A 25000-nucleotide genomic window follows, 5' to 3' on the forward strand; every position below is an offset into this window, starting at 1 on the left:
GTGTCTCGGCATGTGCGTGTGTGTGTGTGTGTATGTGTGTGTGTGTGTGTGTGTGTGTGTGTGTGTGTGTGTAGGCTACTGTTTATGTGTGTGTGTTTACGTGTTTGGGTCTGTAGTTTCAGCAGCATACCAGCAGATATGTCATCTCTCGTGTTACGTGTACTGCACGCAGACGGGGGGGGGGGGGGGGGGGGGGGGATGGGGGGGGGGGGGGAGGAGGGGGCTCATCATATAGCATAGACCCCCCCCGCTGTGTTCCCATTACCTACAGTTGCTGTACCTTTCAGCCCCCCCCCCCCCCCCCCCCCCCCCCCCCTCCATGCCGTAACATGTTATTCAACCGCTTGTTGTTGTCACACAAAAGTATATTGGTATCAGAAGTTTCTTAAAGTACCAAAAAGTAAATGTACTCATTATGCAGAATATGTCTCATGTATATAAAAATCACACCCGTGTGAACCTCTCTCTCTCTCATTAGCAGGCAACAGTGCAGCACTATCTCTCTCTCTCTCTGTTTCTGGCACAACAGCGCCACTTTTGCCCCTACTGGTACTCATAGTCACATAGTCACATAGGTTAACACAGAGTCACATAGGTTAACACATAGGTTAACACGGACATTGCTGTTCCTTGGAGTGGTTGCACCACTCAAAAATACCTTGAAAATAGCCGATCTACAAGCAACGCATTGCGAGCTTGTAGATAGAAAACTTGATATGAGACATTCAATGCATAAGGAGTATTTTACTTTTCGTATTGATGTCAATACTTTTGTACTTTTACTCGAGTACATTTTGAATTCCTTTTCACCGTTCACTTTGTGTCTTTGCAGTGCTGCAGCTCAGGATCCAGAACCGGCGGCAGAACGAGATCAATGCGGACTCCGGTGAGTCCGTTTTGGATTGGATGATGATGATTATTGTGATGATGGATCTGCCCGTGTCGCTGCCGCGCTGTCGGATGTCCCGCTAATGACTTTCAACTTGTCTCTTAAGATCTCTGCATGCTGATTACACAAACCGCCGCCAATGATTGATGCCAGGCCCGCTCCGCGGTCTAGTTCCTGTGTGTGTGTGTGTGTGTGTGTGTGTGTGTGTGTGTGTGTGTGTGTGTGTGTGTGTGTGTGTGTGTGTGTGTCGCCGCGCCAGTTAGTGTGCCCTTTTATGCCAACGATATCAGATCTACAAAGCTCACGATATGTGTCGCGTGGTGATCGCTATTCGTCGTCGCACAACAAAGTACACGTATAGAGGGTAAAAGACGCTAATATTCAACTGGTGGCTCGCGGGTCATATCCGCCCACCCCCTGGGGGAATTTCTTGTGGCCCCTGGAACACATTCCATAGTGTAAAAATGTATTGTACAATGCCTATGACATACAGTAGGGATGAATAATAATAAAGTGACCATTGGCGCTTAGTATTAACCAGTTACAATGTATGTGTCTTAATGGTTACTTACGGGTAACAATGTTTGTTAATTTTAGTTGGTCCTTTCCCAAGACATATCTCCCTAATCGGGTTGTATTGCCCTAAGTGGTTACTATAGGGAAACGACTAGGTAGGTTATTAGGGGGGAAACAGCGATCAGAGATGCAATGAATAGGATTTGCCTATTTATATTCATGATACATTTTTTTTTAATTAGGGCCGAAGCCACAGCCTCTGTTCATCTTAAAAATACTCTCTGTGCAAGTCGATGTTAGGTGGGTGTTAATGTAAATTAAAATGACAGAATTGAATTGACAGGACACGTATAATTGAATATACACCGGAATAAGAAGTAAATGTAGCTCGTTAATATCTTACATTAAAGTTCACTTGTGGGAGAACAGTTTGTGGGGGTGGGGGTCACAAGCTGATTTTCAGGTGGCGAAGTAGTGGCATGGAACATACAGTTCCTTTCTTTCAGCATGATTGATTGGATCTGACCTGAGCTGTTCATTAATTTGTTCTTGTTCTGTTTGGCGCCTCTCTCTCTCTCCCTCCTCCCTCCTCTCTCCTCTCTTCAGGGTTGAAGTCTACCTGTCCCTCTCAGAAAGCAGAGAAGGAGCAGAGTGGAGCTCTGGTGAGTTAACTAGCGTAGCGGCCAGGTTCATCTCAGAACACTGCACTGCACACATCCACACACTGTTAGCAGGAGAACATGTACAGAGCCCGCCTGGAGACCGACCGCTAGCTGCTCCCTAAACGCGCTGTGCGCTGTCCATCTTCTCAAAGCTGTCATGTCACGTCTGCTCACTTGACGGCTGCATGTACGCGTTCCATATCCTCACCACTGGATTCTGTTTGAACCACTCTTAACCACCATCTTAACCCATTTTGGCCTGACGTCGAAATTTAAAAAATGTCTTCTAAATCATGACAGTTTTCTGGAAAACCTTATGTTTCTGTATCAGTGGTGCTCAAGGACCCCAAAACCAAAACTGAAAATATGTTGTTCCAGGGACCCTCCTCAGAAGCTTAAGTTAAGTTAAAATGTTCACTCAATATATACATTATATGTAACAATATATTCAAAGATTTGAAGACAGTGATCAGGATACCAATTTCACCCAATCAGAGAGCGAACTCATACATACAGGAGGTCGGGATAAACAAGTGCAATTTGAAGTAATGACAAAATTGGAACTGTGAAGAAGTGAAGCTGATAAATGGGTAGTCCGTCTCTATGGCTGACATTTGCAGCCCACCTGCAAATGTATTTCTTGTTTATTGAAGAGCTGACAGGATGGCAGAACAAACACTCTATACAGCAATGATTAGTATGAGAATATGGAGCTTTACCCGTTTCACAAAATAACGCTTACAATTTAGGCATTTAGCAGACACGTTTTATTCAAACCAAGAAATATCACTTACCCTTAAATTGAGACAGGTTTTCTTTTTTTTTTTTTTTTTTTTTTTACTGTGTAGCAACCTACCGTATATGGTTTGGACAACTTCTGATGCTTCAGGGTCCATTTCAGAGTTCAAGTAACACCCAGGCTTTGGGCTGTGGATCAACAACAGCAGAAATCCCAATATAAACTGTATATACGCTACTACATATTTTATGATCCACTTCAGCAGTTTGTTCAGGTGCAGGAGGATAGAACTTTGAAGTCATTTTTCTCAATTCCTTCCAGGCCCTCAGGGGAGTCATATAGTGCCGTTTGTCTTTTTACCGGACACGTCACGACACATTGTTCGCGGTTCGAAGGAAGCGCGGCGTCGCTTCAGTTCACCGCACTTGCATTCATATAGTCGGTGGTTGGGAAACAAACGGTTCAATTTCCCACCGCATTGACGAGGGCCGCCTCGAAAAGGGAATGCGCTGTGTACGAGTAGTTTAGAACAACATTTAAACTAACGATACCACTGAATGCGTTGGATATACTGTAGGTCGGCGGAGCCACAGTGGAACTGCCACCACCTCGCCTGAAATCACGGAAGGCTTTTAGTGTCCCACGTTGAAACCCTGACAGCACTGTGTTATTGCAGCGTTTGCACCAATTTACCGATGTGCAGACGCAACATAAAAAACAATATACACAGTGCTATACTGACAAAGTACCTGGAGAAATAAAACTCGTCTATTGTACTACATATACACTGAATGAGGGTGGGGGAAAAAAACATAAAAACCTGGTATTCGTTGATCGGCTTAATTTATTGCAAGCAAAGACTAAAAGTGTCGAGTCACGTGAAAACATATTAACTTTAACTTGTGTGGCTTCACGAGAGCAGGCTCATTTCTTCCAAAATCGATGATTTTGCAATTTTGCACTGAAACAGTGTTTCACGGTCGGTGAGACATTTGTCACAGCATCACAGACTATAGACTACACTTTACGGGTAAATAGGGCAACATATATAAGACCAGGATTGTGTGACTTCACAAAGAAAGGTGACATTTTATCAAAACCCATCGAGAACCAACAGAGAAAGAAATGACTAACTACAGTGTCACGCACGCACGCACGCACGCACGCACGCACGCACGCACGCAATTGGGATTTATAAATATTGAACCAATGAAAAGTATTAAGAGGAGCTTGTTAAACTAAATAATAAAGTACATTGGATCTGTTGGAACACATTCATGAAAAGTAACAGGTTTGAACGTGGAAGCTTTCCACCCGACAGTGGCGAATGGCTATATATATTTTATTAGGTACACAGTATACGTATTAAACATCACTCGTTCACAAACACTGGGTCGGTACCCATTTGTGGGTCACAGACAAACCTTTTTGGGGTCCCTATGTTTTTTTTTTGTTTCCTACATTTTGATTTTAGTTATTATTATTTCAAAATTTTCCAAAAACATGTAATTTCATGAAGAAATAAAATAAAAATCCAAGACATTCCATACATTAGAAAACAAATGTTTATAGTCAAATAGTCAAACTACTATAGCTCACAAGTACGGAGCGAGCTTGTAGATCTGCTATTTTCACTAGTTTGTGTAATGCTTAATTGGGTCGTCCACTCACAGTTAACAGCCTTTGTATTGAGTTTGTGCTTGAAATGTACTGTAATTCTGCAAACTGTTAATACAATTTTTCAATCAATCAAAAAAAAAGTGTCACGGGCAAACGTCTTGAGCTCCAAAGTTTGGGAACCGCTGTTTATTCACTAGAGCGGTGCCCGCGGGGGTCCAGTGGCAGTGGGAGACTGGGCACTGGGCAGGGGCCCTGCATGCATGCCCAGAGCCCGGGCAGAGGACCTTTTGTGGCGGTTCTGGACAACCGTGGGTCTGACCAACTCGACACCGGGCACTGCACTCACTGTGGGGGTGTGGAACGCGTGTGTCGAATTTGAAGTATATAGGTGGGGCGAACGGTTCTCGAGTTACGTGGATTACAGACGTACACACACACACAGAGAGACTTGGTGCATTAATAGTTATTACATTAGGCTCCATTGGGAACTAAATAGATACGATAGGTGTGTGTGTGTTTGTGTATGTGACTGTGATAGAGCTGTATATTAGTGAGTCATGGGTCATGGCTGTTGGTTTGACCTGCTGCCGTTTCCTCACACAGCGCTTAACAGACGATGCTGCCACTCAGAAGTCGCCCCCTAGTGGTCGGAAAACGGAAACTGCACAAGGTGAATGCCCTGTTTTTACCGTCTTTTATTTTCTTTTCTTTTCTTTTCTTTTCTTTTCTACTGCTTTGTATGCTTGTGTATAACTGTATATGCTCATTGCTCACAGTAAATTGATTATTAACACGTTTTAGTGTGTATACAGCTTTTCCTGTATCTTTCTGCACTCCCCGTCTAGCTCTCTCTCTCTCTCCCCCCCCCCCCCCCCCTCTCTCTCTCTCTCTCTCTCTCTCTCTCTCTCTCCCTCTCTCTCTAATATATATATATAATATATATATAATACCTTTTAAGTTAGACTGTGCTTAACAGAAGAAATCACACACAAATCAACAACACACATAAACCAATAAGCATGACAGGGAAATCATGATAAAAAAACAAGACATAAACCAATAGGCATGCAAGGGAAGTTTTGCTTAACAGAAAAGAAAAACAACAAAAAATCAATAGGCACAACGATAGAAAAAACAGCAACTTAAAAGCACGCTGTCTTGGTTCCATTGATCCGAGAGGGAACACGATCCATTAAAATAAACATGCGCAGCAGAGCCTTCCCTTCTGACCACTTAACCAATGGTTTTCAACCATTTTCATGTCAAGGTCCATTACGTTTTAGCCATTGAAAAATAGCAGATCTACAAGCTCATAGCGCGCCACCGAGTGGCGCGCTATGAACTTGTAGGTCTGCTATTTTTGAAAAATCGAAACATAGCTTTTTCAGAAAACTGTCAGGATGTAGAAGACATTTTTAGAATCTGATCTCAGGTCATGCGCAGGGCCTTCCCTTCTGACCACTTAACCAATGGTTTTGAACCATTTTCATGTCAAGGTCCATTATGTTTTCAGCATTTCAACCACGAACCACCATTAATGAGATTTAGCCTCAGGCCAAAAACTAAAGAATATTTTGTTGTCGTTGGATAAGATTTTGTCCACTTCTATGTCCACTAATTATGCTGTTTGGTATACCAGCACTTACCCTACCCCCTTAGATAGCATTTCTGTAGACTTAGATATAATTTGATACAGACTTAGTATAGTATATATGTATAGTTTATATGTATAGTTTAATTATATAGATATTCCACTGTTACGTTCTTAGCTTACGGTACGCATGTTTCATGATAAATGCTTTTTATGTGATGTATTCTTGCTTAATGTAAGTCGCTCTGGATTAAGAGCGTCTACTAAATGCCTAAATTGTAAATTGTATACCAATAGGAGAAATAACAGGCAAACGTTGATCATTTCATTCTGTAATCTCGTATGAATGAAAGTTCACTAATATTTTAGAAATAGGTCAACAATACAAATGACATTAGTTTTGTGGATTAATTTATGTTTAATGCGTGGCCCCCTGTGTCCCCCACAAAATGACCGGAACTACTTAATATTGACCAAAACCAGAGCAGAACTACCACCACGGGACTATTTCATACAGCTTAAATAAAACAAATCTGAACTATCCCTTTTAGGTTAAGTGGTGGTTAAGAGGTGAGGTCAGTTAGGTGGTGGTTAAGAGGTGAGGTCAGTTAGGTGGTGGTTAAGAGGTGAGGTCAGTTAGGTGGTGGTTAAGAGGTGAGGTCAGTTAGGTGGTGGTTAAGAGGTGAGGTCAGTTAGGTGGTGGTTAAGTGGTGGTTAAGAGGTGGGGTCAGTTAGGTGGTGGTTAAGTGGTGGTTAAGAGGTGAGGTCAGTTAGGTGGTGGTTAAGTGGTCCGTTAATTAAGTCAGTGATTTTCAACCCTTTTCATATCATGGTCCATAATCAGACCCAAAATATTTAGTTGTCATTGGATAAGACTTTTCCCACAATTCCATGCTGTATTGATGTTGGTACTATTAGGAGTTATAACAGGCAAACGTTATCAAAATGACAATTCTTCTACATTTGTAGACTTCTTGTAAATTAATTAATGCAGATGTTTAACTCTTGAGAGAGTTAAAGATCTATAAGATCTACAGTATACCATCTCTCCATCATTTAGCTGCATGGGGACCACCTGGAACCCCCTCAAGGACCACTGGTGGTCCCCGGACAACTGGTTGAAAACCACTGAGTTAAGTGGTGGTTAAGTGGGTCAGTTAAGTGGTGGTTAAGTGGTCAGTTATGTGGCGGTTAAGTGGTCAGTTAATTGGTGGTTAAGTGGTCATAATTGGTGGACCGTGAATGCTTTGGACCCAGCTCACCCAGAAAGGGTTTTATCTCTCTCAATTTTACATTTGATGTTATGAGCCCCCCCGCCCCCCCGACACCCCCGCCCTTTCCCGGTACCTTTTTGTGTCGGTGTAATCCGTGTGAGGAAATGAAGTGTGTGTGAATCCTGCAACAGGCCAGGCATTTTCATCGGCTGTCAATCAAAAGTGAATGTGCACCAGATGTGCCTTGTATATCAGTCCATTCTAAAGCAGCCTATAAAACATAACGGTTGATTGACAGAACACCATATACACGCTCAGCCATCCATGGAACACCAAGCCTTCCTCTCCTCTCCTCTCCTCTCCTCTCCTCTCCTCTCCTCTCCTCTCCTCTCCTCTCCTCTCCTCTCCTCTCCTCTCCTCTCCTCTCCTCTCCTCTCCTCTCCTCTCATGTCCTGTCCTCGATCAATTACTACTCTTGGCACTCTAAAGAGGTGTGTGTGTGTGTGTGTGTCTGTCTGTGTGTGTGTGTGTGTGTGTGTGTGTGTGTGTGTGTGTGTGTGTGTGTGTGTGTGTGTGTGTGTGTGTGTGTGTGTGTGTGTGCATTCCAGTGTTTCGGCCTGGTCATTACAACTGTAAATCTGGCAACAGCAACGTGCATCTTCAAACCACAGCTGTTCTCCAATCCTGTTGCTTTCTCTCTCTCTCTCACTATTGATGTCCCATCTGTTCTAATTCACGCACGCACGCACGCACGCACGCACGCACGCAGGCACGCACGCACGCACGCACGCACGCACGCACGCACGCACGCACGCACGCACGCACGCACGCACGCACGCACGCACGCACACGGGCAGATACGATACAGACTACTATTCGTTTTCAATGGAAGCCAGCGACATGAAGATTCAAAGCTATACAACCAAAAGATACAATCTTTGAATCTTTTGACGTCGCAATAGTCTGTCCACGGTGAAGTGAGAGGGGGAAAAATAAAGAAATATAAATAAAAAACACCAAATGTAGCAAGTAGTCTGGATCCCAGGCTATCCCAGATGTCCGTCTGTTGGATTCTGAATGGCTGTCAATGCTACTATCGCTCATAAAATGTCTCTGAAAGTGATCCAGACCATATAATTTACAGCTCCCCTCGCCGTTATGCCGCGGCTGTGCCATCCACTTCAGTCAGAAGCGTTTTTAAAAGCTTGTTTATAGTTATCGCTTGTAGTTACGATTCATAATTATCATTATACGGTAGTTATTGTGCTCTCAGTGTTGAACTGGCACTCACATAAAAAAAGATATGTCTTTGAACCACGAAACAAACATTTCTCCAGAGAGGACCGGGGAAAATGCTCCTCTCAAATTCAAATGTCAGTTTCTCAGCTTCTACACGCACGCACGCACGCACGCACGCACGCACGCACGCACGCACGCACGCACGCACGCACGCACGCACGCACGCACGCACGCACGCACGCACGCACGCACGCACGCACGCACGCACGCACGCACGCAATCTCTATTCACCTTCCATTCTCTGTGTGTGTGTTCCAGCCACAGACAGAAGTGTGTGTGCTGCTCAGAGGCAGAAGAAAGCTCGGCACACGGAGCAGCCCAGTCCGAGGTTCCAACGACGGCCCGGCTCCCTGGAGCCAGCACATGCACACATGCCCGCCCTGGACCACTGTTAGTACACACACACACACACACACACACACACACACACACACACACACACACACACACACGCGCGCGCGCGCGCACCCGCCCGCCCCGGACAACTGTTAGTACACACACACACACACACGCACGTGCACACATTCACACAAACACACACAACGTCCGCCCCGGACAACTGTTAGTACACACACACACACACACACACACACACACACACACACACACACGCACACGCACACGCACGCACGCACGCACGCACGCACGCACGCACGCACACGCGCGCGCCGCACGCACACACTCACACTCACACACACACAACGCCCGCCCCGGACAACTGTTAGTACACACACACACACGCGCGCGCACACATGCGCACACACTCACACATACACACACACACACACACACACACACACACACACACACACACACACACACACACACACACACACACACACACACACACACACACGCTGCATTGTGAGCTTGTAGATCTGCTATTTTCTAAAGATGCTTATACATTTGAATTATTATTATTATTACTTTCACTTTTGGTAAACTTTAATTACATTTTGATACCAATACTTTCGTATTCAAAATACATTTTGAATTCCTGACTTTTACTCCTAACGGATTGTTTGTATATTGCAATATTGATGCTTTTACTCAAGTAAAAATAAATGCCAGTATAGTTTTCCCATGCATATTAATGACCCCTGCTCCTTCCTCTCCTGCAGGTCCCGTGGTCTCCTTCCCTCTGTCCTCTGATGTCTTCGAAGGTGACATCTCTTCCTGCTCCTCCTCCTCCTCCTCTGCCGAGCATGGCCTCCTCCTCCCCCTCCGCCAGTCGCCAGCCTTCTCCTCCTCCTCACCGTCGGGCCTCCTCCCGGGTGACCAATTACTGAGTGACTTGTCACCCGCCGGCCCGCCCCTCCACCACCACCACCGCAGCCCGAGTCACGCTCAGGTGAAGATGATGATGACCGATTTGGATTGAAAGGGAGGGGATATACCTCAAAGAGGGCGTTCGTTCAAAACCAAATGCCAAATATCAAATGAACTACATTATAACATAAACACGACGACACAACGAGAACCGTGTAGTTGCGATTCACTGGATTTGAACGTCAATTTTGTCCGATTCGAGGCGCCCCTTGAGTAGTTTCAACTGGCCAGCCAAATTATCGCTATATACAAGTAAGATTGCACTAATTGTACACCTGTGCATGAGGTCATTCTTTATCCCCCTAAATAAGTCAGTGTCTTCAAAAACGTATAGTTGCTGCATTTCAGAATTAAAATGACACATTATAGGCAGAGACAGGGTGCGGCGGCAGTGGGTTCTCAGGACGTATGTGGACACAACACGTTCCCAGTTCTATCCCTGGCATGATTACTACGGCAGTGGTTCTCAAACGTGGGGTCTGGGGACCCCCAGGCTTCCTTGAGAGCGGCGTTCCGGCTGGCAAAGTCACATGATTGATAGTTATATGATCCAAATGGACCCTCTATGGGTCTGTAACTTTGAAATGTACTCCTGAAGGGTCCATTTGAGGACACTGAGGATTTGACACCGTAGATTGGGGTCCCAGAGATTAGAAGCCATTAAACCAAAGTATCAACTGGGGTTCTGATCTGTGGCCTGCCTCGTATCAAACCGGAGGTCACCTTGAAATGAGAACTGCTTGAGAAACACTGGACTAATAATAAATGAATATCTGCCAAAAAGGGGGTCTTGATGAGCGCATTAGGTTTCCGGAGCACGCCGTGGCGAGAGTAGAGAGTAAATGTTAGCAGACAGACAGGTGTATTAATAGGCTCACGGTGTCGCTCTGACATTCTCTCTGTTTTCTTTTCTTTTCGCTTTTGCCTTTCAGTCGGCTTTGGTGTTGCTCCCGGCAACCGAGGGCACCGGCCAGCCAATGAGCATGACGCTGGGCGAAGCGACCTCCACGGCAACGACCGGGAGACCCGGTGGAATGTACGTGACCTCCTCACCGGCCACGCCCCTGCTGCCAAAGGTATAACCAAGCGGCTCGTTAGGAGGCACAGGAGACAGGCTGGTGGGTTTTTCTCCCCCCCCCCGCCCCCCAGCCTGTCCTTTGAACCACTTTTAAAACCTGCATGGCCTCCTGACTTTTGGGGCATGTGAAAAGTGTACTGCCAGTCACACGGTATGCCTGTCTGTCTGTACTTTAGTTTAGACAGTTTTTGGTTTAGACTAGTCATTGGTTAGACCAGTCATTAGTCCTACAACTTATCTCAAACCCTCACCCTAAACCTAACCTCCCACGGGGCAGCACACCTAAACCTAACCTTAACCCATGTCTAACCAATGACTAGTAGATACAGTATGGGTCATGTTTAACCCATTGAAACCGGGAAAGCATCTGAGACATTTTGGATTTAGCCATATTTTATACTTTGGCTATTCCAAGCTTGTAGATCTGCTATTTGCGAAACATCATGACAACTTTTCTTTTTTTTTTTTTTTTTTTAACTAAAAGCTTTTCTTCTGGGTGTCCCTGGAACAACATATTTTGAATTGTTTGCCGGTACGCGGCCAAAGACATGCAATTTCGGGGGTTCGTTAATTGACACGAAGACCACTGTACGTTTTTCAGAAAAGAAAACCAATAGGATTTAGAAGACATTTTGTAGAATCGGCCTCTGGAGAGAAAAATAAACCGTGTCCGTTGTCATTCTATTTCATTTGAGTTTGTGATGAGTGACGGACGTGCAACAGCACTGTACATGTTTTTCATTGAAACCCAAAGGTCAGGTCAGTCAGGGATCCGTGACCCCTCTGCATTCATTACTGTCAATTCACACAATTCATGTAGGGGCTCCATCCCAGGGCCCTGCAGGTTAACGCACACACACACACACACACACGCATACACGCACACACACACACACACACGCACACACACACACACGCACACACACACACACACACACACACACACACGCGCACGCACACATGCACACGCACACACAGACACACAATGTCAGCTACATATCGGTGTGTTGGCTCAGGTCTCGCGTTGGCATTTCATATCAGGATCTGACCTTGGCATAAATCACTTTGAGTCACACATGACATGACCTGACGTGACGTTTTGGTGTGTGTATAATATTCCCTCCTGGCACTGAGAACATATACAGTATACAGTACCTCATGCTGCTGGGGTTACATATATGCATCGTTTCAAATGTACTTAAAACAATGTAATGATACGTTTTTTATTATTATTATTATTATTATTATTATACAAAGAAAACAATTTAACTATCTTAACTTATGTATTCTTTGTTTTGCAAAATTGTATTAATTATTCACATTTATCAAGAGTTATTATTGGATCATGGATGAACCCTATATCTTCCCTATTCCGGGAAAGAACATCAAAATATATTTTTTTTCTTCTTTTTCGGGCAAAGAGATTTGGTGTAGACATCACTAGGGGCGAGGTATAGAGGGTATGCTCGTGACATCATCATCAAACCCGGAAGTTATGCAGGAATGCCCACTGAGTGGCGACAAACTACTTTCTGGCCTTGACAACCCATACATCCAAACAGAAAAGTCCTATCTGATTGGATTAAACAACGTTAAACAATGTTAAACTCACTTTGCATGTTGCTTTGCCACTCGGTTTGCCACTCGACATGCCATTCACTTTAAGCATCCGCATACCCTCTATAGCGAGGCTGCCGGTCAATTAACTCAATTTAAATCAGTGGTTATTTCAACCTTTTTCACATGAAAATCCATGATTTATTTATTTTGCATTTGAGCCTTGAATAAACCACCATTTGATGAGATTTATCGCCTCTCAGACTGAGATCTTGGGATAAGAGCTTGTCCTCAACTACATGCCGTGTTGATGTTGGTATACCATAGGATAGATGACAGACTAATTATACATTAAGTAATGCAGATGTTTAACAACAATTTAACTCTTGAGAGCGTGAAAATGAAACCAAATGGACCCGTATACGACGGGTCCATTTGGTTTCATGTTCACGCTCTCAAGAGTTTAAGATCTTATATTAAAGGAGCATTCAGTGATTTGGCTGATTTGGAAAACCACCCAGTCCGCCCCGGTAACAAAATGTGCACATGCACGCTCTACAGTGGGGGGAAGTGCAACAGGCCAACAGCATGTGCACCAAGGCCCGCCCCCAGTCGATCATGATTGGAGGAAGGCCCCTCTCATCCTGATTGGATGAAGGCTTTGCCACCCGCCACCAAAACTGAAACTAGGGTTTTTTTTACCCCAGGGGCTCACTGGGGACAGGGAGGAACTCCTTATATGGTCAGCACACTCTATAGTAGGGAGGATTATCCAGAAAAAAAGAAAAAATAAGTGATATTTGAATTAAGTAAAATCACTGAATTTACCTTTAAGGGTCCAACCATTTGTTTTCCATGCAGCTCTACATCATTTAGCTGCAGGGGACCACCTGGGTCCAGGTATAAATGGTTAAATAATTAACCCCTTCTCTCTCTCTCTCTCCATTTCCCTCATGGGTCCTCTCTCTGCAGACAGCTCGGCCCCCCGGCAGCCCCTCGGCCTCCGCCGCCCTGATCCCCTCCCTGGCCTCGGCCCGTCCCCCCCGCCCGCGGAAACCGCGGGAGACCAAACCCAAGATGAGGAAACTCAAATACCACCAGTACATTCCTCCTGACCAGAGAGTTAGCCCTGCGACCGCAGGTAACGTAACCCTCTACTGTTCCTAATATATGTAAACGACATGACTTCAGCTTGTGACTGCAACTTGTTCCTGTTCGCAGATGACTCAGCACTGCTGGTCTCGGACAGGGACAAACTGCAGGTTGAAAATGCCCTCAGCTCTGAACTCGGTAGAATCTGCACCTGGCTCGCTGATAACAAACTATCTTTACACCTGGGAAAAACTGAATCCATTCTCTTTGGCTCTAATAGTAATCTCAGCAAGGCAAATGGCTTCTTGGTTAAAGTGGGTGACAATGTTATCACACGTAAAGATGAAATTACCTACCTAGGTTCCATCCTGGAAGCTAATCTTTCCGGTGATAAAATGGCCACCAACGTAATCAAAAAGGTCAACCATAGAACAAGATTCCTTTACAGGATCTCCTCACTGGTCAACAAAAACACCTTGAAGACCTTAACAGGAGCCCTTGTACAGGGTTTCTTTGACTATGCATGCACCTCCTGGTACCACAGCACCTCAAAGGCCCTTAAAACCAGGCTCCAGACTTCCCAAAACAAACTGGTCAGGCTCCTACTTGACCTAGCCCCCCGAATGGCTTAGGGTCGACGACAGAGTACAGCATCTTGCAATGGGTCTGGTCCACAAGATTCGATACACCACCAAGATACCCATGTACCTGTCTAGATACTTCCTTAATGTTAACGAAGTCCACACCCACAACACCAGAGGGAGTGCAACGAACCATGTACAACCCAGATTCGGCACAAACAAGGGACTAAATTATTTTCGCTCCTATGCCACCAAAATGTGGAACGCCCTACCAACTGTCATTAAGACATGCGAATCCCTTGACTCTTTCAAAACCGCTCTCAAAGGGCACCTACGGACGGCTGCAATTCGAAACTGGCCCCTGTAAAATCGGAATCCCTCAAACACGAACGCAAGGACAACACAAGAGACGGTCGCGGCCACACAGCCAACTCAAGGTATGGCCACTGAGCCGACTTGGGGACCCAACACAAGGACAACACAAGAGACGGTCACGGCCACACAGCCAACTCAAGGTACGGCCACGGAGCCGACTTGGGGACCCAACGCAGCTCCTCCAAGGAAAACAAACAAATTAACAGAGCTGAACGTGAATCCCCCCCACCGCCCACCCCTTTTTTTCCCCTCACTGTATATGTTTCTTTTCCCTTTTTACCTCCTTTATGATGAATTCCTGTTCTGTCTATAGAAGTGTCTATTTGTACGTCTCTAAATGTTTTGATGATTTGAACATGGTGGACCCTATTGGAAACAAGTGTAATGCTTAATTGGGTCGTCCACTCACAGTTAACAGCCTTTGTATTGAGTTTGTGCTTGAAATGTACTGTAATTCTGCAAACTGTTAATACATTCTTCAATCAATCAATCAATCAATCAAAACCCCAGGTTATGCCGTATATACACCGGACACTTCAACTCCAGATGGGTTACGGTTGAGAATTACATGTAAGGATTACATTCACATATTTTTTCGGAAGTGTTATAGTTAAGAAATGTTATACTTAAGGGTGTGCGTTGTCGTGATTATGAGGCGGAGATGAGAAAGCGCCGTTGAAGTGCCAATAATCACGATAACGCACAGCCTCTCATGTAATATATGCACAATAACACATATCAAAATGTATTCATATTGTGGGACATGGAATGTAAGCACAAAATGTTATTAAAACACCCTATGATTTTGGGGAAGCGATGTATTATTCTAAATATATATTTTTCCCCCTAAAATGTTAGAAGTTTTAGTTTCCCTTAATAAAAACAAAATCACATTTAAAAAAAATCTGTTTTAAGTCTGAACTATCGTTTTCATTTCCTCTAGTGGGAGGGGCCAGTAAGAAGAGCCCCACCTCTGCCCAGCCCATCGTCGACCCCGCCTACTCTCATCTCCTGCAGAAACAGCAGGTGTTCCTGCAGCTGCAAATCCTCCAGAACCAGCAACAACACCAACAACAACAACAACAACAACAGCACCAACAGCCAACACAGCAGCAGCAGCAGCAACAACCAACTAATGCTGTGCCCAGGTATGCAGTCTTTGACTTCAGTTACCTCATTCACACATCCAGTGATAAAACACAGAAAACTGATGAAATATTGCACGGCTAAAATTATTATATATATTTTATTATTTTTACAGCGAGATAAAACAAGTTCTCTGTATCAGATCTCTGTATTTTTAGATCTCTGTGTCAGACGAAAGATCAAAGAAATAATATGTTTTTATAAATGTTCAACTGACAGCCCTCCCCCACCCCCGTTTCTGGGTTTTCACCTTGCCAGGCTTTTTTTTCAAAATGTCCTTACCTTTTTAAGTAGTCACAGAATATTCATCTTCACTACGATCGCACTACCTGGACCGTTTGTATTGAGAGCTGCGTTCGATACACAATTGCAATTTTTTTCCCAATGTGTTCGGTAGTTAGAGTGCATTGAAAATGCAATGGCGGCCGCGGCGAAAGTGGAACGATCCGAAAAGAGAAATATGAAGAAAAAAAATCTAACTTGGAAAAATAAAGTCGTAAAAGTTGTCCTTGGCAGTGGATGGGTTTTAAGTAAGAGAGAGGGAGGCGACCAGGACAAGAGCAACAAGAGCTGAGAAGCGGAGGTGGCAGGAGGATTTAGTTAAAAGCCCTACGACTGAAATTGCAGTGGGGGGGAGAGGGGTTCTGTTTCAGTGGGGGGAGAGGGGTTCTGTTTCAGTGGGGGGGGGGGGACGAAGGGACTCGCTTGTCAAGGAGATGAGATTTCATTTTCCTATGCCATCTGCAGCGGAGGAGAAGCCAATCAGATGGTCAGGTTCTCCGGGGCCCAGCCTGTCGGCGCACGGACAAACCACACCCCAGCGGATGAAAGTACCGGTACCCCGAAGCCCGAGCTGCTGCCTGCCAACCTCGTGGACCTAACGGTAAGACACAGCGCCACCTGGAGGTCAAGCACCTTCATCACGGCTAAAGAAAGAAAAGCAGGGCCTGGGCCATGGCTCAGTGGTCCAGGCACCTTGGCTGGTAATCCAGTCTGGCAGTGTGCCGTGGGTTCGACTCCCGATCCCGGCGGCCTTTACTGCATGTCTTCCCCCCATCTCTCTCCCCATTTCCTGTCAGCCTACTGTCTGTCCCTCCAAAAATATAAAATAAAGCCACAAAAAAAAAAAAAAGAAAGAAAGAAAAGCAGGTGCGCTTGCTTAACTCTGGAAACCGTCCTTGGTTAAGGAAGGCAGTGGGTGCTCAGCTTTGAAAATCACTTAACTCATGAACCACTGGAAAGTGGAAGAAGCGGCACTCCAAAATTAAAGATGCACGACTGGCTCAGATTTTTCTCATGTTTATTTGAGAACGCTGACGCGTTTCTTCTCTGCTCTGAAGAAGGCAGCTGTTTGCCCGAAACACGCCAGCGTTCTTTTTTAAAATTAAATCGATTAATATCGTCGAGATTCACGACGCTAATCGTTGGGATTAATATCGATATATATATATATATACAAATCATACATTAACCGCTGCAACCCTATAATTTCGTCCATTCGAAAATAACTAGTCTCTTGGCAGAAATGTGAACGTTGACCCTCCCTTGACCCTCCCCCCTCCACCTGCCCCTTCTCTTCCACTGTCACACCCTCCCCCCCTCACCCCCCTCTCTAACCATCATCCATTAACCACCCCCCCTCTCTCCCCCTCCCCCTCTCCACAGGTGTCAGAGCTACGTCAGCAGCTGAGGAAACGCGGGCTGCCCGTCTCCGGCACAAAGCCGGCCCTGCTGCAGCGCCTTCGGCCCTTCCAGCTGCCCCACACCTGCCTGACCCCCACCCCCCTCTGCCAGCTGGAGCCCCTCCCCTCGCCGGCCCCCACCCAGACCCCCGCGCCGTCGCTGCTGCTGCTGCCGCCACCGCCACCGCTGACCCCCATCATGAGTCACAGTCCCAGCGGCAGCTCGGCGTCCAGTTCCGCACCCGACTCGCCCGCCTCCAGCCCCGGACAACGCCTATACATCCAGGTTATTATTATTAATAGTTTTTAGCATTTTTATTTATTTATTTTCCCTTTTTTTCTTTTTTTTATGGATTTTTAACGTTTTAAGCTTGCTAGTTTAGTTTTTGATTTGTACTAAAACTAAAATTGTAGATTTAGTTTTTTTTTTTTAATAAAATTACTTTTAGTGTTCGTTTTATGTTTTTTTGTAATATGGGGTGGTCATGGGCCAGGATTCAGTAAGCTCATTTCGTCGAGTGCTTGTAGGACGACTTTGGCTATTTGTGAGGACATTCGTTTACTATAATAACCTTTGGTCTATACATTCAGCCCGGCGGCGGAATTCCCAACGGAGTCCTCCACGGCGGCGTTCCGGGCGGCCTCCCGTACGGCACGCTCGCCGGCGTCTCCTCCTCCAGGGCGGTGTCGGTGAGCATGGCGGGCGAACAGTGCGTCTTCCTGGCGCCTCCCGCTGGCACCCCCTCGGGCACGACCAGCCCCAGCCTGCCCCTCTCCTCCTCTTCGTCCCCTTGCTCCGCCTCCTCGCCGCTGCAGCAGTGTGGCGCCCCCTGGAGGACGGACCTGGAGCAGCAGATGGAGCTGAGCTTGGAGGAGGCGATGAGGGAGAGGAGAAGGAACCGACCCCGGGACCGCGCCTTCAGCACAGTGACTGAGGTGAGGACGGATCCATACGATCCACATCTCTCTCAAACGTTTTTAATTTCAAGGACCCCCGTAACTCTGAGAGCATAACAAGTGGAACCAAATGTCACCTGTAAGTGTCTTGCTCAGGGACACTTTCACACATAAAGACCGTGGCTGGACTCTCTCTCTCTTCGCAGTGTTTGCACATGGTTTTGAGTTTAGGCATAGTTTCTGTGAACTTAGGGTTAAGGTTCGGACACCAAAAAATATATGTTAATGATGTTTAGAAGATTTAGAACACTTAACTGGGGTCCGGTTTTAGATATTTTAGATTTTTACAGTGTTCATGGTGTCACAGACACTGGTCTCACTTCCTTCCTGGACTACATGTTGTCTCTGCCCTCCCCCTATCCACAAGGAGGAGCAGTGCACCAAAGCATTATGGGAATTGTAGTCTTATTGTAGTGTTTATGTCTTTGCAGTCGTGTGTTGGAGCGCTCCATCCGTTCCTGCAACAGGATCCAGGCAGAGTCCGAGTGAAAACGGAGCCAGTGGACGAGCAGACAGAAGTCCTCTTTACCCAGGTAAAACACTACCTCTTTACCCAGGTAAAACACTAGCTCTTTACCCAGGTAAAACACCACGTCTTTACCCAGGTAAAACACTAGCTCTTTACCCAGGTAAAACACTAGCTCTTTACCCAGGTAAAACACTAGCTCTTTACCCAGGTAAAACACTAGCTCTTTAAGGTAAAACACTAGCTCTTTACCCAGGTAAAACACTAGCTCTTTACCCAGGTAAAACACCACCTCTTTACCCAGGTAAAACACTAGCTCTTTACCCAGGTAAAACACTATCTCTTTACCCAGGTAAAACACTAACACCAGCCATTCCCAGGCTTAAAGTGGGCTCGTACTGGGCTTTTTTTAATTTGATTTATTTGATATATTCATGATACAATTCACCAAAGTGCATAGTACAATAGAATTATCAGGATTGCACAAAATGTCTTGGACTTAATTCCATTATGATCCAAATAAATAATTGCAGCACAGGTATGGTATCTCACTCACAAAACATGTGTTAACTAACATCACTGTAATAATAACATTAACAACAAAGACAGTCATGAAATCAGTATACAAAAGACAAATAAATAGATCAATAGAACATTAAATTAAAGACAACATCTCCATGCAGCCATACCAACAAGGTCCAGTACAGACCAAGCAGGGGTCCCTCAGCCGCTGCCTCTATTCTATCTAGCCCATCAGCCAATTCTTCAACAGATTTAAAAAAAATGTTCAAAGACTGGGCAAATTTAATTTCCCATGGGATTTTGTTCCACTCCTCCACCCCTGTATATTGGAATGAGCTCTTAGGTTTGGTGCTTTCAGATCAGCTACACTAGCCCTCGTGTTCAAGCTATGGGACTCTTTAACATACTGGAAGTAACCTTTGAAATATCTTTTCAAAAGGCAAACACGGCGGCTTCCATTATAGCATGCTACCTTTCCAGGAATAGAAAGCCTGCCGTTTCTATTATCTTGGATGGTCCTAAATCCAACGGGACTTGGACGGAAATCCTTCTTGTCTGTCTCAATAAAAATAAATACAGAAATGTTTCTCTCTATATAAGAATATTTACGGTCCCAGACCGCTGCTCTCCTTGAAGAAACACAACAGAACAAAGTCACTTATAGCTAACGGTATTCACTGGAGTGTGCGCCGCAGTGCCCTGAATGCAGGGTAGGCTACTATACTTTATAGTACCAAGCTAAAGACCAATAGGGTCTTATAGACACAACAAAACGGTTTTAGCGTTCGTAGCAGCGGTGTGATATGTCCTGTTGCATGTCGGCGCATGGTGGCGCATGTCGACGCAAGTGATTCATTTGGTTCGGTTCAATGGTTGCTTGCAACTACATGCGTCTACTCACAACCATTTGGTTGCAAGGAGTTGGCCCATAGGTGTGGTTTGGGCCTAAAATAGGGTAATGTACTCAACTCAACTCAACTTTATTTATATAGCACGTTTTACATGACCAGGTCAACCAAAGTGCTGTACAGGTTCAAAAGAAGCAAAGAACAAAACAATACAATATAAACAATTGTACATTTAATGTATGTGTACCGGTATAAGGCACGCACGCACGCACGCACGCGCGCACACACACACATAGTATAAATATATATTTGCCTCTGAGATAGTGGTAGTTATATCAATTAAGTATCAAACATTTAAATACTTTAATACAGGCATGTGACCTTAAAATAAAGTAAAAATGCTATAGTTTGCCGAACCGCATCCTCTAAGGAACACGCACGCACGCACGCACGCACGCATGCACACATGCTCACAAGCACTTTGACACGCGCCACATTAGTCAAAGCATATAAATAGGACCCAGTTAAAGGGTAACTGAACGGGACGTACTGAAAATGTAAGAAAGTTGTTTGACCTCACAAAAGAGAAATATACCAAGGGGAGACTGCATGCTGAGCCTCTGAGGAGAGCAAGATATTAACACACAAACACGCACACACGCACGCACGCACAGTGTCGCACACGCACACGCATACTGTTAGATTAGCTTAATCACATAAGGCAGGGTCCTATTAAAGGGTCTGATTGCCCTACATGTACAGCACAGCAACATGACCTTACAGCGGAAATCCTCCAAACTTTAATTTCAAGGAGCCCAGAGTTTGATATGCGAGGCATATCTCTTATACTCTTATACTTTTATTACAAGATCCAACAGCATCGTATCAAGTTAACAATAATGATGTTGTTGTGTTTAATATTGTGTCACAGAAACACTGCAACTAATCTGGGCGGCTTGAGCTGCGTGTAACTGGAGAACAAAGATAGCTACGGCCAATCGAAACGACTATGTAAATACGTGCAGGAATGTTCACACCCCTAAAATGCGCAAATAAAACTGTAAATACAGAGACATTTTTGCAATGTAATTGCAACGATTTAATGACACTAAAAAATACTTTCTGTTGGAATAAAAACCTTCTTTAACATTCCAACTGTGTTAATGTGGCCAAAAACGAAAACCACCAAAAAATTTGTATTTTGGTCAATTGTGGAGTTTCATTAGCGCCGACTTGTGTCTCAAACCACTGGGAGCTAGGGGTCACATATGTTAACGTTTTGTGTTCTTTCATAATGCCAAACTTAATGATACCACAGCGTCACACAAAATAACACAGCGTCACACAAAATAATCAAAAGTAGCAGCAGAACTGCAAGTCCGAAACGTGGCTCGAAACGTAGCGCAAAGTGACGCGTTTTGAGCTTGTACACTACAGTAACTTTTGATGCATTTGAATTAGAATTTTGGACATACAAGGTTCCCATCCAACAGAGTCGATATATATTTATTTGTAAATATATATATATACACAGTATAATGTTTTGGGGACTTGACTTATTACTTACTGACTGTTGGAGTAACGGTGCCTTACAGTTAGCATGCATTATGACCTGTCAACTAACTGTGTTCCTCCAATCATCAGGTGTTCTGCTGCCAGCCGTGCGACCCGATTGGCCAGGACTTTGAGCTGCCCGTTCAGATCACAGCCAGCCCGGTTCAGACTCCTCCCACTCCCAGCGTCCGCAGCTTGGAGGAGGAGCTACAGGAGGCCATCCAGAAAGCACAGGTCAGTGTCAATTCATCTATATATTCATCTATATATCATAATATATATTCGTCTATATATAGACGGTCTATATATAGACGGTCTATATATAGACGTTCAAACAACCGCTAATCAACATCTAATCTAAGAATAGATTTGTATCGCATTTTTAGACGGCCCTTTAGACGAATATTAGATGTATGTTAGACAAAAAAATGCTCAGTGGGTATGACATCATATAGAGGGTATGCGTGTGACATCATCATCAAACCAGGAAGTTATGTGGGAACGCCCACTGAGTGCCAAAAAATTACTTTCTGACCTTGACAGCTCATACATCCAAACAGAAAAGTCCAATATGATTGCATTAAACAATGTTAAACTACATTAAACTCACTTTGCCACTCACTTTGCTACTCGATTTGCCACTCGATCTGCCATTCACTTTATGCATGCGCATACCCTCTATTGATGACATCAGGGACCTCCATACAGTACATGGGGACTCGTGAATGCATCGATATTTTTGGAGAAGCGCCAATGCAACCGATTTCCCACTCGGCACATATCACTGCCACTCCCTCAGGTCAGGTCATGTCAGGTCAGGTCATATCACTGCCACTCCCTCAGGTCAGGTCATGTCAGGTCAGGTCATATCACTGCCACTCCCTCAGGTCAGGTCATGTCAGGTCAGGTCATATCACTGCCACTCCCTCAGGTCAGGTCATGTCAGGTCAGGTCATATCACTGCCACTCCCTCAGGTCAGGTCATGTCAGGTCAGGTCATATCACTGCCACTCCCTCAGGTCAGGTCATGTCAGGTCAGGTCATATCACTGCCACTCCCTCAGGTCATGTCAGGTCAGGTCATATCACTGCCACTCCCTCAGGTCAGGTCATGTCAGGTCAGGTCATATCACTGCCACTCCCTCAGGTCAGGTCATGTCAGGTCAGGTCATATCACTGCCACTCCCTCAGGTCAGGTCATGTCAGGTCAGGTCATATCACTGCCACTCCCTCAGGTCAGGTCATGTCAGGTCAGGTCATATCACTGCCACTCCCTCAGGTCAGGTCATGTCAGGTCAGGTCATATCACTGCCACTCCCTCAGGTCAGGTCATGTCAGGTCAGGTCATATCACTGCCACTCCCTCAGGTCAGGTCATGTCAGGTCAGGTCATATCACTGCCACTCCCTCAGGTCATGTCAGGTCATATCACTGCCACTCCCTCAGGTCAGGTCATGTCAGGTCAGGTCATATCACTGCCACTCCCTCAGGTCAGGTCATGTCAGGTCAGGTCATATCACTGCCACTCCCTCAGGTCAGGTCATGTCAGGTCAGGTCATATCACTGCCACTCCCTCAGGTCAGGTCATGTCAGGTCAGGTCATATCACTGCCACTCCCTCAGGTCAGGTCATGTCAGGTCAGGTCATATCACTGCCACTCCCTCAGGTCATGTCAGGTCATATCACTGCCACTCCCTCAGGTCAGGTCATGTCAGGTCAGGTCATATCACTGCCACTCCCTCAGGTCAGGTCATGTCAGGTCAGGTCATATCACTGCCACTCCCTCAGGTCAGGTCATGTCAGGTCAGGTCAGGTCATATCACTGCCACTCCCTCGGGTCAGGTCATGTCAGGTCAGGTCATATCACTGCCACTCCCTCAGGTCAGGTCATGTCAGGTCAGGTCATATCACTGCCACTCCCTCAGGTCAGGTCATGTCAGGTCAGGTCATATCACTGCCACTCCCTCAGGTCAGGTCAGGTCATGTCAGGTCAGGTCATATCACTGCCACTCCCTCAGGTCAGGTCATGTCAGGTCAGGTCATATCACTGCCACTCCCTCAGGTCAGGTCATGTCAGGTCAGGTCATATCACTGCCACTCCCTCAGGTCAGGTCATGTCAGGTCAGGTCATATCACTGCCACTCCCTCAGGTCAGGTCATGCACAGTAGATTTGAGAAGTACACCGACCGGTTGGTTGTGACGCTTCAACATGTACGAGTTCTAAACAGAAACTTGAGATCAAAAGCAATGTAAAAAGAAGCTGAAAACAGGAAGGACATTCAGTGCAAATACCTTTAAGAGAAACGTGAACGAAATCCATTAAAGCTGGAGACTGATTCAGATAGCTTAACATGGCTATTAGCAAAGTGTTCCGTAATTTAGGGGATATTGCAGTTAAACACAAAGTGCCATTTTAAAAGGACCCACTTCACTTTAGCTAGAGCCATGGAAATATTAACACCACTTGAACTACTAATATTCTGATTATGGGGAGAACATTCGCCCCAGAATAGCCTATCTAAAAGCTTGCGATGTGATAATCCACCATAAGAGAACGGTCAGCGATGCCTTCACTTGCCCATTTTAAAGTTGAACTTGTTTTGATAAAACATAAATATTATCGGCCCATGGAATATTGAACATTATGATGTTCTATAAGTCTGCTCAAAGCTCAAACTAGAACAAAATGAATTATTGAGCGGGAAATTGACCTCTGTCCAACACAATGTAGCCTGTAGATGAATATCATTATGGAATGAAGGTTTTGTGCAGTTATAAAATGAAATGTTGTATGTGTCTCCTCTACAGATGGGCCCCAGTCAGTCCTTAGAAGACATTCTGGATGACTGGATGCCGTTGCCGAGCTATTCTGTCGGTCAGTATCTCCTAACCACTGTAAACCCGCCGTGGCAACAAAATGTTGTAGCATACTAAACATGCAAGTGAAAATAGCATACAAGCTTCACGTCATGTCGCTTTATGACACGTTGTGAGATTGTTCTTTTTCTTCCTTTCTATTCTTCTGTAAGACATTTTGGGGGTTGTAATGTGTTCCAATGACTCTCAATGTCCACACACGTGTACAAGTAGTAGTAGTAGTTTACTGTACGCTTTAAGCAGGTAACAAGTAACAACAACACAGCAGCATGTACCGGTAGATATATATTACGGCACAGAGTCCCGTACGATCTGCTTTACGGCAGTGTCGTAGCGTTCCCTTAAAGGTGCAGCAGCATACTGTACATATATTCCATATATGACAGGGGTCTTTTTCTGCCTTTATT

The 25000-nt window shown here is 45.2% G+C and overlaps 1 protein-coding gene across 1 annotated transcript in view; it reads left to right on the forward strand.

Annotated features, from left to right (window-relative positions):
• The window catches only part of LOC306924951 (uncharacterized protein), a 37937-nt gene that overhangs the window by 9743 nt on the left and 3194 nt on the right, over positions 1-25000 (forward strand). The window contains exons 3-16 of the mRNA XM_079503631.1: positions 833-886; positions 2012-2067; positions 5030-5096; positions 8795-8920; positions 9652-9881; positions 10792-10935; positions 13467-13635; positions 15486-15690; positions 16436-16571; positions 17354-17656; positions 17962-18306; positions 18759-18860; positions 21808-21951; positions 24525-24591. Of these exons, the coding sequence (XP_079359757.1) occupies positions 833-886; positions 2012-2067; positions 5030-5096; positions 8795-8920; positions 9652-9881; positions 10792-10935; positions 13467-13635; positions 15486-15690; positions 16436-16571; positions 17354-17656; positions 17962-18306; positions 18759-18860; positions 21808-21951; positions 24525-24591 (2148 nt within the window). The remainder of the gene's footprint in view (positions 1-832; positions 887-2011; positions 2068-5029; positions 5097-8794; positions 8921-9651; positions 9882-10791; positions 10936-13466; positions 13636-15485; positions 15691-16435; positions 16572-17353; positions 17657-17961; positions 18307-18758; positions 18861-21807; positions 21952-24524; positions 24592-25000) is intronic.

The sequence above is a fragment of the Electrona antarctica genome (genome assembly GCF_951216825.1).
Source record: "Electrona antarctica genome assembly, chromosome: 6".
Lineage (NCBI taxonomy): Eukaryota > Metazoa > Chordata > Actinopteri > Myctophiformes > Myctophidae > Electrona > Electrona antarctica.